The following is a 14,117-nucleotide window of genomic DNA, read 5'->3' as shown; positions in this document are numbered from 1 at the left end:
ATATTTCAATTGTCAAAGCTTTCATTTTACTTGGATCCACAATCAATGCTCATGGAAGCAGCAGTGAAGAAATCAAATGATGTACTGCATTGGGCAAATAAGTTGTACTAGACCAATAAAATGTTAAAGAGCAAAGATATTACTTTAAGGACGCAGGTGCCCTTGACCCAAGCCACGGTGTTTTAACCCACCTCACATGCATGTGAAAGATGGAAAATGAACAAAGAGGCAAGAGAACTGATGCATTTGAATTATGGTGTAGGCAAAGAATATTGCAAGTACCATGGGCTGCTAGAAGAACAAGCAAATCTGCCTGGGAAGAAGTATGGCCAGGGTGTTCCTTGCAAGTTAATAAGGTAGGATTTCAGCTTGCATTTTTGGGAAATGTGATCAGGAGACCAGTTCCTGGAAACAAATGTAATGTTTGGTAAAACAGAGGCTCAGCAGTAACACCAACAGCACACAGGGACACCCTCGTGAGATGGACTGACACAGTGGCTGCCACGAGGGCCCCAAACGTGGTCGCGGGTGAGAATGGCACAAGCTCAGGCAGTGTACCGTTCTGTTTTACGAAGGGCTGCTTAAGATTGGAGCTGACGCAAAGCCACTTACCAACAAAAATGCCAACCTCAGGGTTGAGGAGGGGATAGTTCCTTTGTGGAGATAACTCGGAGACATGGTGACTGATTGATACATGTATTCCGGGCCTTACTACACAGATCTCTGCAGGCGCGGTGTGGGGAACAGTTGGCAATTTACCAAGGACCTTAAATGACTCTAAGGAGCTCTGGTGGTGCCTTGGGTTATGACAAGGTTGGTGCTTGAAAGTACCCACCCACACAGGAGGAGAGCGATGAGGCTGTCTCAGAAACTTACACAGAGGGGCTGTGAGTCAACAGCTGTCAAGTTTGTTTTTCTTTTGTGGCTTAGGTGTTTCTGATAGCAGTTGGCCTATAGATAGTAAATTCTAAAGGTGGGGAAATCTGGGCCAAAGAGTAAGGAGACCTGAATTAAAGCTACAGAAGGAGGGAGAAAGAAGCAGCTTATTGACAATACAGAATGGTTGCTATCAGTAGACAGCTACTCCAAGGACACCGGGGCTCTTGGTTTACTATGGAGTCCTGGAGGGAGTGGCTCAGTGCTGGTGAGGTCTGCCTCGGAAACTGTGCTGGGAAATGATCCTGTAGGGTCGCTAGTGAATGTGGCTGGGAAATGGAATCATAGTTTTTCCATTAACAAGTGAATATCAAGAACTCACAACAAGCTGGTGTGTGTGTAAGATGGATACTGAGAGGATAAGGTGCTGAAATCTGCCTTGGATAGAGCTGAAATGCCTATGGGATATTTGGAAGACATTCACAAATATAGTCTAGAATTTCAAATATGATGGCCGGCAAGTGCAAATACAGGTCAGGGAGTCATTGGCAGTTTAACGGTAGTTGAAGCTTATTAATGAATGAAGCAGAGAAAAATTACTCGTTTGCATTTTGCAAAATACTCGTTCGCCGAACTTCTTAGCAAGAACTGCATCAGAGGTGTGTCAGGGGCAGACGAGGGACTAAATGGGTACCTGTGAAACCACCCAGACGGGCACCCCAGTTTCCGCACACAGGAGTGCAGAGGCCGGGGGTGGGGGTGGGGGGCACTTCCTTCTGCAGCTCCGCGGTGCCGAAGTCGGCGGTGCTCCCGGCCTGACTCCTTTCGCCGCAGGGGAAGTCCAGCCTACGGATCGAAACGCCGGGAGCCCGCACCCCGGTCCGGGGGAAGTAGGCGGCACGCTCATTCACCTGCGGCCCGGCCGGGAGACGCCCGCCCACCGAGCCATCCTCCCGGCTCCCAGCAGCCCACCCCACTCACTTCGCGGAGCGTCCTGCCCAGCATGGTCCGCGCGCTCCACCCGCCATCCAGGGCCGGGAGACGTGGAAGCAGAGCGAGGTCAGCGCCGTGCCCGTGTTACATGGGCGCAGCCATCTTGGCGCGTCAGCGGACCTGGTAGCATCCCGTGCTTGGATTGGCCAAGTCGGAACCCGAGCGAATGATCCTCGCACGTGATTGGTGAGCTCTGCCACGCGCCCTCGGCTGGGAACGCGACCGGACCCGCGGCACGGAGACTTTGAGCTAACGCGTCGGCGGCGGGCGCTCGGCCTCTCCGAAACGCGTCGTCTGTATCCCGGGCGGCGTCTGCTCGTCCCTCCAAGGGCTCCAGGATAGGAAGGGTTTTGTTTTTCTTCAGAGGGAGGGGGTACAGGCTGTTTTCTCTCTTTGCTTAGTTTACCTCGCGGCGTAAGCGGAGAGGAAAGTAGAAAACCGAGCACCTCAGACGCTGACCGCCTGACCGCGATGCCACAGACGCCATCCTATCCAGGCGCCCCGTCACCTCAGCCCGAGTTTTGAATGCGCCCTGGGGAATTCAGCTGGCCGGTGTGGCAGAGTTCGCCGCAACTCGGGAGTCCAAGTTGGGTCCAAGTGCGTAGGGGCTGGGAGGCGCGGCCCGCCCGCTGTGGCCGATGGGCCTCCTGAGGCTTGCTGGCCTGGGCCGAAAGGCCCGCGCCGCGCTTCCCGGTGGGAGCAGCTCAGCCGTGCCGAGGCCCGCGGCGGGGAGGAGGATTAGCACTACTTCTCCGAAGGGCACGGTCATGCCCGCGTGGGTCATCGACAAGTACGGGAAGAATGAGGTGCTTCGGTTGAATCAGAACATGATGTTGCCCGTCATTAACTACCCCAACGAAGTCATTATCAAGGTCCACGCGGCGGCCGTAAACCCCATAGATGTTAACATGAGAAGTAAGTTTTCCACAGTCTCCGTTCTCTCTTTCGGTGCTTCAGGGAATTTCCTCAAGGATATAGTGTTAAGAGATGAATCGCAGCCTAACGATACTTCTTTGCTTAGTGCACAGGAAATATTTCCTAAAAATTGGAATGGCCAGGTTTGTAGTATAATCTCTTTAAATACAAATTTGAATAATTTCCATTTGTCCTTTTCAAAGAGGCCCCCCTCCCGCCCCTTCGGTGGTGCAGTGTTTAACTCAGTCTGCTGCCAGCTGGAATCTTTGAGGGGGAAAGACGTCTGAGCCCGAATCTGTCAAGATTGACAGGCTTGGAAACCCTATGAGGCAGAGCACCTCTCTAATTCGGTCGAGAGGGTCGGAAGGCAAGCCATGGCAGTGGGTTCCTTTTGAGACCAAGAATTGGGCCTCGATAGCTGTGGCCGCAGCCTATATTCCCCCCGTACTTAGTCACGGGTCGCGGAGGTGGCTTTGTGTTTCTGCATCAGCTCAGATTGTGCATGCTTTATCATGTCCTTGACCCTGCTCTGCTCCCTCAGAAATGTTGTCATCTTCATGTCTGTTAGAGAATGTTGGCAACCCTTGGAAAGTACCTTATTTCTTTAACAATGCAGTTGAATTCACCGAAGTGCTTAAGAGGCTGATGGTCCGTGAACAATTTTTACTTTGGAAGAAAATGGCACTAGATACCAACCGTCGTGCTGTGAGAACCCACCTACCTTTATTTTCTGTAGAAATTTACAAACACTTCTTTGGGGATGAATGGTCACTTGGCCTTCGTATTTTAAGTGAGCTGCCATATACATTTATCCGCGAGTCTGGGTTTTGAAGAGTTCATGTGTAGACTTGCAGCCTACTCCTCAACAGATGACCTTGATAATAATTATATGTAAACTATGTAAGATGAATTATATATCACTTTCTTGTACAGAGCCAATTGAAAAATTAAAATGAATGACAGAATCAATGTACAATTCTGTAGTTTATAGAGAAGTTGGGGATTTTCCCTTTTAATTTTTCAAGAATGTTGTCATAGATTGGGGCAACAATTGTCAACCATTTAGGTTGCAAGACCTGAAAAATTACTTAACATTAGTTTATGTGAGTTATAGCTATTAATATTTTCTGTGTTAGAATTTAACCGGAGTTTTAATATTGGCTTAAAAGGCAATAAACTGTGCTAATGCTACAACATCACAGTAGGATAAAGCTTTAAAAATGACTTAAACAGTTAAAAATGACTGAAAGATAACTTGTAATGATTGGCAGCATGTGATCTATTTTCAAGGAGCTTGTAATGCAAACCACAACAACAAAACCCAGTATTTTCCAAAACAAGCAACAGGACATAGAGAAAAGTGGCCTTGTTTTAACTTCTGCACGTCTCTTTATTCTTTAGCCTAGGAAGACACTGAATTTTCTTATTTACTTCTGCATGCTGCCTGTTTCTCTGTGTTATTCGAAGCACTGTGTGTAGAGAGGAGACCTGGTGGCTGGTGGGTTCCATGTTGGGGTGCTAACCACAAGGTCAGCAGTTTGAAACCACCTGCCTCTCTGCAGGAGAAAGATGAGACTTTCTACTCTTGTAAAGAGTTATAGCCTGGGGCAGTTCTTTTCTGCCCTGTCACAATGAGTCGCAACCTACTGTCTGGCGGTGAGTTTTAAGTTTGGGGTATGTGAAGAAAAGCCACACAGATGAAAACCCAAAAACCTGCTGGATTTCGATGAGTCAATTCTGACTTAGAGTGATCCTATAGGCCAGAGTAGAACTGCTCCTTACGTTTTTCAAGGTACATATTTATGGGAGCAGACTATCACTCTTTTTCCAGCAGAACAACTACTGAGTTTGAACCACAAGCGCCACTGGGGTTCTGTAGTTGGAAAAGAAAGAACCTCTTAGACTCTTATCATACTGACTTGAGGACTTACTGGATTTGGAGAACTGCCAGATTGGAGAAATTGAATAACCTTTCTGGTGATTAAGCCCTTTGATGACTGTCCACTTTGAATGCTCCTATTGTCTAGTTAGTGAATAGTCTTGGGCCTGTACTGTCTGTCAGGTCTGTCACTGTTGAGCAATTGAAATGATGTGCAGTCAATCTAAAAGGTATTCGACTTCAAAGATTAAGTCTCCCTCTCCCCCCAAAACAGAATATAAATTGCCTCATTAAAAATTTCATATTGATTACATATTGAACTGATAGGATTTTAGATACACTTTTATGGAGAAAAATACGATTAAATTCCACTCGTTTCTGTTTACTTTTGTGAGTCGCTACTAGCACATTTAATGTGGCTTGCATTCACTTTCTACTGGACAATGTGATGGAATAGCTATTACACGTTCCTTTGAGGAACTTGGGTCCTGGGAGAGACTTTAACTCTTGGAGGATATGTAGTTAGAAAGTTCTATTAGAAATGAATTGAAATGACTTATTATTGTTGTCTTATGACATGCAGGTCTATGTTTTCGCATAATTCAAAGTAATAAGTGCTACTACTAGGTGGGTGTGTTTTAAATTATTTGTGTTACATTGGGCCTGCTGCTGTCATTAGGTTTCAACTCATAGGGACCCTACGTACAAGAACAAAACACTGCCTTTGCCATTCCCACAGTTGTTATGTTTGACTATTGTGACTGTGTCACGCCATCTCTGGGAGGGTCTTTCTCTTTTCCTCTGACTCCCTACTTTACCAAACATGATCTCCTTTTCTAGGGACTGGTCTCTCCTGATAATCTGTCCCAAGTACGTGAGACGAAGTCTCATCATCCTTGCTTCTAAGAAGCCTTCCGGCTGGGCCTAGACATAGCTTCGTTTTTGCAGGACATGTCTTTAGGTAGAAGGTTTACACCCAATGATCAGTATTGTTCTCTTCTCCTTTGGCTGAAAACTCTTTGAAAGTTCATTCCCTGCTCTGTCAACTACTGTCTGTTTCAGTGCCCCACAGATGTAGTGGCCTGTCAGTCTGTATTTTTGGCATTTTACGTTTTCATTCTGACTTAATATTACAAACATAAATTAGCAGGGTTTTTAATTCCAGGAATAATTTTTACATTTTTTCTTTAGCTTTGTTAACTTTTAATTTCTTTGCATGCACACTATGTGTGGAGGGTATAATAATAATATTAATATTGTAGATTGCTTTGTTTTCATACAAGGGTAGGTCAAAATTGTATTGCTATTAAATCACAGTAACCTTTGCTAAACAAAAATACCCAAAATGGGAAACTATTGTTTCTCAATATCTCCTCCATGTTGGCCTATACCCTTCTGAAGGCACTGTGTCCAACTCTCTGACCCTTCTCTCAGGTGTTCTGGCGCATAGTGGGTTACACGTTGGTAGAAGAGGAAGGTAAGACACAAATCGTGAAGCACATGACTTTTGTGACCATTCCATTCGATGTTCTTTCGTTTCCCCTGGTAGAGTACACAGCTACCTGGCCAGATAGATGACAGGTGTGCAGCACCTAACACCAGCAGCTTATATTGTCAGGGACAACCTCGCCTCTCAGGGACTTGTAGGTTGGCTGGGACAACCTCGATACTCTCTCCTATGTGTCTTGATTTGGTCTTAGAAAAACAGCTTCTGTTAGCCTCTCTCCATACCTTCTTCCTCTCCTCTGCTCCAGGGATCCCTGGTCTGGGCTCTCATCCAGATCAACATGCCCCATCCCCTTTCACCTTGTTCGGTCAGCTCTGCCCTGTGTCACCAGCCTTCCTTTCTCTGCAGACTGTCATCTCTGCCCTCTCAGGGATTAAAAACAAACACTGGCAATGACACTGCACTGTCCACTCTCCATCCCAGGTCGCTTCCTCTAACACTGCTTCAGTTCTCCACTCTCTTTTACAGTGAACCAATGTGCTAGATTTGAGTTTCTCGTGTTCTCCAGTTCCTTCTCATTTTTCTTCTCTTTTGTAAAGTCATTTAATTAGGGGCTCATACAACTCTTATCACAGTCCATATGTCAATTGAATGAGGCATGTTTGTACATATGTTGTCATGATTCTTTTCTAGACATTTACTTTCTATTGAGCCCTTGGTATCAGCTCCCCCCACCTCTTACCTCCCACCATTGTTATTATTTTCATCTCTCACACTGACTGCTGTCTCCCTTCCCCCATGTTTTCTGTTCTTCCCCCTGTAGAGAGCTGTATGGTTATGTGTCGATCATTGTGATCGGTTCTCTCTTTCTCCCTTCCTTTCTCCCTCTTTCCCCTACCCTTGTGGTATCACTATTCTCACTCCTGTTCCTGGAGTCTGTGTGTCGTGAGCCCATCCCTTTCTATACCTGTGTACATGTTCCAGTCTAGTCTGAATTGGGAAACAGCACTGGGGTCATGGTAGTGGGGAGTAAGGAAGCCTCAAGGAACCAGAGGAATATAGTATGTTTTTTCGATGCTTTACTGCACCCTAGTGACTCATCCCCTCCCTGTGGGCCCTCTGTGGGGAGATTGTTCCACTGTCTACAGGTGGGCTTTGGATCTCTGCTTCAGCCCTCCTCATTCTCAACAATATGTTTTTGTTTGTTATGTGTCTGCTGATGCCTATTACCCAGTTCTTATGACTCCTCATGATCGCACCGGCGGTGTGCTTCTTACATGTGGACTTGTTGCCTCACTGCTGAATGGCGGCTTCATCAAGCCTTTAAGACCCCAGACACTATATCTGTTAATAGCTGGGAACCATCCACCCTCTTTACCATATTTGCTTATGCACTCTTTTTGTCTTCAGTGATTGGGTCAGGAGGGTAAACATCTCAGAATGCCGAGTGATTAGGACATAGTGTTCTTGTATTGAGGGAGGGTAGAGCAGAAGCCCAAAGTCCATCCCCTACCTCAGTGTAATGCTGTATAAATATATGTACATGGGCCAATACCTCTATTTTTGTGGATTAATGTGTTTGCATATGTACACTGCTATGTTTCTCAAATGGACCACTCCACAGCACTGCTTATGTCAAGGTGAGAAATGACCTCTTGAATCCACCCTTTAAAAAATGTTTTAAACTTAACAACAGCCTTTGATCTTATTTGAAAAACACACACACATACAAAAACAAAACTGCCTTCCTCGTTAGCTCCTGACATCTTTGAAAGGCCTTTTCTTTTGGCTTTCAGATTCCTTTGACTTCTCAGGCCCTATTGTTGGTTTCTCGTCTTCCTTGATAGCTCGAATGTCGTCCTCTCTGCCCAGCAGTGGGTGAGAGAGAAGGAAAGGAAGACTTAGAGCTTGACTTGGTGATTCGAGAGCATAAAGTGTGGGGCAGGGAACAGTACGTGAGATTGGCCAGATCTGGGTGGTCCCTTAAATGATAGAGGCTTGAGAAATCGTTTAAGCTTAGGAGAGAAGAGCAGGTGCTCTTGTGATTTGGAAAAGCCATGTTATCTCATCAAGCTATGTAATACGCCACTTAAGGTACTATAATTGGAGGAGTCCGTTTATTTGGACAAAGAAAATTATTAGACAAATGTTTTCAGCTAAATTTAACTGATAAGCAAATATTTTTAAAAACAAAAAGAGAGATAATAAAGTGATTAATCTGATTAGGTGTATCAGAACTCTTACAGCCAAATGGTTTGTTTTCCACTTAGGAATCAGTGTACTAATTCCAAAGACATTGTTCTAAAATCATTTTGGTTTTGGTGGGGGAGGGGGCATGATTCATAGATGGCTGTCTGACAATATCAAATTATTTATATCCATGCCTTACTGTTTTGTTTTGTTTCAGACAGCTTGAGAATTACTTTTGTCACCAGACTTAGCAGAAACCAAACACAAAATTTCAAAATGAGTGACTAAATAAATTAACAGAGACTCATCTTCAGGCTTCAAAGTAAAATGAAAAGTTCTGAAAGACAGCTTCAAAATTAGAATTCCAAAAACACAATGAGGAATTATTAACCTATTGTTAGCTGTACCTCATGCCCACCAGAACGTTTGGAAGCACTGCTCCATCTATACCACGATTGCCAAGGCTGCTTTAACTGAATAAAGCATGATAACTTTCCAACTAAATAAGTGATCTTACCTTTCTAACTCATTTTCTTGGAAAAGGGACAGTGTTCCCTGTTCTTCTGTGTGGTGGGTTATTAAATATGACTAGGTTTTCTGTGCATCATCATGAGGACCTAGACTTGTACCTGGCCTTTAATCCTGTGGTAGTCTGACATCCTGTGATAGGGACATATATGTTGTGTCTTCTAGGTGGCTATGGAGCTACCGCTTTAAACATGAAGCGTGATCCCTTACACATGAAAATGAGAGGAGAGGAATTCCCCCTGACTCTGGGTCGGGATGTCTCTGGCGTGGTGATGGAGTGTGGCCTGGACATGAAGTACTTCAAGCCTGGAGACGAGGTGCGCTGTGAGCCCCGGCCGCTCTTCTCTGGGTGGTAGCTGCATTCGGCTGCTTCCCCAAGGGTGTGCTCTTCATCCCGTTGACCTTTATCCTCTTTCTGACCAGTGTCCTGAGATTTGCCTGGAACCCTCCTTTCCTTGATTTTGTTATTATCGTTTACATAAATAATTCCAAAATAGCTTTATTCCATTTGGGCTTTCTCACTCTGGTGCTGGAGAATCATAGGGTTTTAAAATGTGTAGGGTTGGGACTTATTTTGGCTTTTGTTTTTCCTGGAAGACCTTTTATGACAATCCCTATCTAAAGGATTAAGTCGTTTTTGAAATTTTAACAGTTTTATTGACATGTAATTCACATCTCATAGAATTCAGTAATTTAAACATCTCGAAAAGAGTTGTGCACGGATTCCACCATACCCACTGCCATTGAGTTGATGCTGACTCAGTTACCCTGTAGGGCAGTGAATATCCAAGACCAACTCTGATAGTAGAAAGCCTTTAACTCTTTAAACGTCTTAACTCTTTATTGGAGTAGAAAGCCTAGTCTTTCTACTGTGAATTCAAACTGCTGACCTTGTGGTTAGCAGCCCAGCATGCACCAACTACGCCACCAGGGCTAGCTACTGTTTGGTATAATCACCTGTCACTTGTCACTTTGAACTTTCATACCAAGAAAGCATCATGAGCAGGTACTCTCTGTTAACTTGGAGATAGGCAGTTCAAACCCACCAGCTTGTCCACAGGAGAAAGAGGTGGCCATTGGCTCTAGTAAATATTCACAGCTCTACGGGCCAGTTCTACTCTTTCTTATATGTTACTATGTGTAGAAATAGGAACAGCAAGAGGTTTGGTTTGGTCTTGGTAACACTGTTCTCATTGCTTTCCATTAAATAACCCACTAAATCTCTATGAATAAATAAAATTAGGTCCGTTTTACAGAGGAGGCAGGTGAACTATAGAGAGGCTCTAATAAGGAGCCCTGTGGTGTGGTGGGTTAGCCACGGGGCTGCTAACCACAAGGTAGACAGTTCAAACCCGCCTCCTGTTCCTCAGGTGGCTCTGCGTTGGAATGGACTTGATGGTATGGGTTTGCATGGCTAATCAATGGGTGAGCCTGGATTCAGGCCCAAGAGACTGTACTCACACTTGGACTCTTAATTAATCATTAAATGCAGCAGGGTATGTTGACGTCTGTTTACAATATGATTTGGCTTGGTAAGTCCAGAATAAATCTGAGTAAATGAAGCTAGAGGATGTGGAAATAACTTAGCTCTACCCTCCTCCCCACTGTGTGAGGTAGGTATTGGGGGAGCATTATGCTTTGCTTGGGTCAGAAGGTACCTGTGTTTCTAATGGAGTTGTGTGTGTGTTTCAGGTCTGGGCTGCAGTTCCTCCGTGGAAACAAGGCACTTTCTCAGAGTTTGTTGTAGTCAGTGGGAATGAGGTAACTCACCAACTTTGTGCTGAAATGCTATTAAACATATAAGTAGATATGCTCTTTATGTTTTACATCATATAGGTGACATAATTGGCTATTTTTCAAATACTGTTCGTGCTTTAGGGCAGTTTTAAGAGACTTAAGTTAAAGAATACGAACTTTTGAAAGATTACCAAAGTATTCAATATCATTCTGTAACGCTGCCTGCCAACGTGGTTTCTTTGCCTGGAGGAGCTGGGCTTGGGAGCAAGCTTCAGGGACCCTGTGCTGTTTCTTGGGTTACCCAGTCTAGGAAGTTAAAACCACGTATCCCAAATGGAGAGTAAGGGTTAGTTCTAAGCAGTAGCGGGGTGCCTCGAGCTCTTTTGGACACCCTTGAAAATAGGAGGCTAATCGAAGACAGGAGGCGTGATGAGTTGAACAGAGAAAGGGTTGAACACGGAGGAGATTGGCTGTAGAAGGGAGGGTTGGGAGGGAGAAAGGGGTATTCGTAAGATTACAGACCACCGAAAAAAACTGCGTCCTGGTAAATGGGAGTTAGGGAACAGGTGGTCTCAAAAAAAGTGGGGAAGGGCTAATATCTATGGGGATTTAATTGGATTTGTTGGCTGTCAGTAGTAAGGGGATGATGAGTGTGCTCTTTTTTATAAAGAATGAGGTAGCTTCAGAACCTGTATCTCATGGTGTAGGCCACAAACATTGCAGAGCCTATGTGAGGGAGGTTGGGTCATTTGGAGCATATTCCTTCAGGCTAGTGTTGGAAAAGAGAAGGCAATAAACCTTGACCCTTGAGCTATATAGGTTTCTCCGTGAAGCCAGTTGCGTTCCCTGGCAGGTAAATGTGCTTCCTTTTGTGGGCAGGTTTGCGGGACATTGCTTAGTTTTGATTGTTGCTTTCCCACCCAGGTCTCCCATAAGCCCAGATCGCTCACTCATACTCAAGCGGCTTCGCTGCCATACGTGGCTCTCACAGCTTGGTCTGCCATAAACAGGATTGGTGGCCTGAATGACAAGAATTGCAAGGGGAAGCGGTAAGTGTGAATGGCTGCATCTATATGCAGTAGATTTGCAGTAGATTTGCCAGGAGTTCACACCAGGGTGCGCGTGTGCAGAACCGCACTGGCTTTCCAGTTTTCAAAAGCTATGTTGGTACGATTTTCACCTTCTCAACCACATTCTTAACCCAGTCAAACGGAGATTTTCAGAATTGAGCTGGGTAGATAGGTTTTAGCAATCTGAGCCTCCTTAAATAAGCAAAAATTTGGATGTGAATCTCTGGGGGAAAAGATCCCTAGCTCTGGTCAATTTCCTGAAAAGGTTAAGAATTATCCAGCCACTCTGTGACACTCACCTTCCCGACACAATCACTGAAGACAAATGTGTGCATAAGCAAATGTGAAGAAAGCATATGGTGCCAGGCTATCAAATGAGATAGCATGTAGGGTCTTAGGGACTTGAAGGTAAACAAGCAGCCATCTAGCTCAGAAGCAACAAAGCCCACATGGAAGAGGCATTCAAACCTGTGTGATCACAAGGTGTCCATGGGATCAGGTATCAGATATCTAAAGATCCAAAACAAACAATTATATCAGTGTGAACGAGGGGAAGACAGTTGGGCATCCCCTCACAGAAAGGTCACAAGGAAGGGATGAGTCATCCCGGGTGCAGTATAGCATCAGTGAAAATCACAACTCTAGTTCTTTAATGCTTCCTCCCCACCCACTATCATGACCCCAGTTCTACATTATAAGTCGAGGCTAGACCAGAGCATGTACACTGGTACAGATAAGAGCTCTTGACACACAGAATCCAGGACAGATAAACCCCTCAGGAATAGTAGTGGGAGTAGCGATACCATGAGGGTAAGGGGAAGAGGAGGAAAATGGAGAAAGGGGGAACTGATCAGAAGGTTGGGTATATAACAATTAAATTACAGATTGTTGTAAGAACTGTAAGCCCCCAATAAAATGATTAATAATAATAATATTAATAAAAATAATTTTTCCAGAAAGTTTCTAAAGAATGATGTCAATGTGCAGGTTGTGTGTGTGAGTGTGTGTTTTTCCTATACCAGCTAGGCGTTGCTCTACATGTGTAGATTCCTATTGGGCAATCTATTCGATTTCCAACAGAACTAATACTTGATTTCCTTAAAGTCCGCTCTAGTTCTTTGCGGTACTGAGTGTATGCTTATTTGTGTCAGCAACAACATAGTGAGTAGAAATGTCTCCGATGCCCTGGGTTCATGTCTAAACGCTGTCACTTCCTAGCTGCCTGGCACCCTGGGTAATTCCTACAGCTTTCTTTAAGGAGCAGATGATACAGGCTGTGGGACCCAGTTGGGAGGCACTCCACAAATGGTACTCACTATTATTCTTAGTGGTGTGGTTTGAGTGCTGTTTGTAGTTTAGAAAGTTGACCTTCCCGAGTAAGATGACCTTCTTTTGTGGTGGGGAAACTGATTGTTGCGTCGAGCTGATTTCTGCCTCACGGTGGCCTTCCAGGATGTTGACCTTTCAGAAGCAGAGAGCCAGCCCTGTCTTCTGTGGAAGGTGACTGTGGGGGTGTTGATCCACCAGCCTTGTGGCTAGTAGTCGAGCGCTTAACTATTTGTGCCACCATTAAATGACAGTAGTATAGGAGCAAACTCTTGATTGAATTTTAATAAAATAGGGTTTTTTTTTGCTTCCTAGAGCTGTTCAGGTGAAAGAACTAAGTCTGTCCTCCTGCCGCACTCTGCCCCTTTTACATTTAACTTGGTCTATGGCAGATGATGGCGTTTAAGGAAAGCTTAACAGGTGAATTTCTGGAAGGGGTGCAAAGGTTAGTCACTAATGAGGTGCTACTTGTTATCTTAGAATTCAAGGCAAGTATTGATTCTAAAGATCAACCCTGTTTATTTTTTTAAGCATTTGAGCTGCTCTTTCCTAAAGCTGCCATCTTGCTCACGCATTTTGTTTACATTAAATGTTTGACCACATGGCGGCCAAACAAATTCAATTTAAAAAAAGTACATAATCATGCAAAAATCACACTCGAGACCTGTAATTCCTTAATGACACCTGCAGGTTGTGCAGAGGCACCCTTTGTTATTGTTTGGTGGCTTGGTGGGTTTGTTGGGGTTGTGATCCTCTCTGAAAACCTTTGGATGATTGCCTGGCTTTGTGTTCGCCTCCCTGATCGGGCGTCCCTTCTCAGATGCGTGGGGGGGTGCCCTCTGTCAGTCGATGGGTTTGTGGGTAATTCTTTAGTAGTATGCTATTTTTCTGTTTGAGCAGAGAGGGTTTGCGGCCCGGAAGAAGCCAAAGCCCTGGGTCCTGCTTTCCGCTCTGCCCCTGTCTAGGTGAGCACACAGCGAATGAAACAGCATAGGTTATGGAGAATGCTTTCAGAAGTAGCAAGTTCTAAACTTCTGTTTGTATTGGGTTTATCTGTCCTGGATTCTGTGTGTCGAGAGCTCTTGTCTGTACCAGTGTACATGCTCTGGTCTAGCTGGATTTTTCAGGTAGAACTGGGGTCATTAATAGTGGGAGG

At 44.9% G+C, this 14,117-nt stretch overlaps 2 protein-coding genes across 2 annotated transcripts in view; one reads left to right on the top strand and one right to left on the bottom strand.

The window, feature by feature from the left end:
* QRSL1 (glutaminyl-tRNA amidotransferase subunit QRSL1) overlaps positions 1–1,956 on the bottom strand; it is a 40,237-nt gene extending 38,281 nt beyond the window's left edge. Inside the window, exon 1 of the mRNA XM_004696232.2 lies at positions 1,858–1,956. Coding sequence (XP_004696289.1) covers positions 1,858–1,881 — 24 coding nt within the window. The 5' untranslated portion in view covers positions 1,882–1,956. The remainder of the gene's footprint in view (positions 1–1,857) is intronic.
* Positions 1,957–2,538: 582 nt separating this feature from the next.
* RTN4IP1 (reticulon 4 interacting protein 1) overlaps positions 2,539–14,117 on the top strand; it is a 46,197-nt gene continuing 34,618 nt past the window's right edge. Inside the window, exons 1-4 of the mRNA XM_004696231.3 lie at positions 2,539–2,784; positions 8,994–9,145; positions 10,521–10,589; positions 11,490–11,614. Coding sequence (XP_004696288.3) covers positions 2,637–2,784; positions 8,994–9,145; positions 10,521–10,589; positions 11,490–11,614 — 494 coding nt within the window. The 5' untranslated portion in view covers positions 2,539–2,636. The remainder of the gene's footprint in view (positions 2,785–8,993; positions 9,146–10,520; positions 10,590–11,489; positions 11,615–14,117) is intronic.

This window comes from Echinops telfairi, unplaced genomic scaffold (genome assembly GCF_000313985.2).
Source record: "Echinops telfairi isolate 266 unplaced genomic scaffold, ASM31398v2 ScPeMD7_3533;HRSCAF=4204_0, whole genome shotgun sequence".
Taxonomy (NCBI): Eukaryota; Metazoa; Chordata; class Mammalia; order Afrosoricida; family Tenrecidae; genus Echinops; species Echinops telfairi.
Note: the sequence above shows the minus strand (reverse complement) of the source record. Positions and strands in the feature narration are given on the sequence as shown.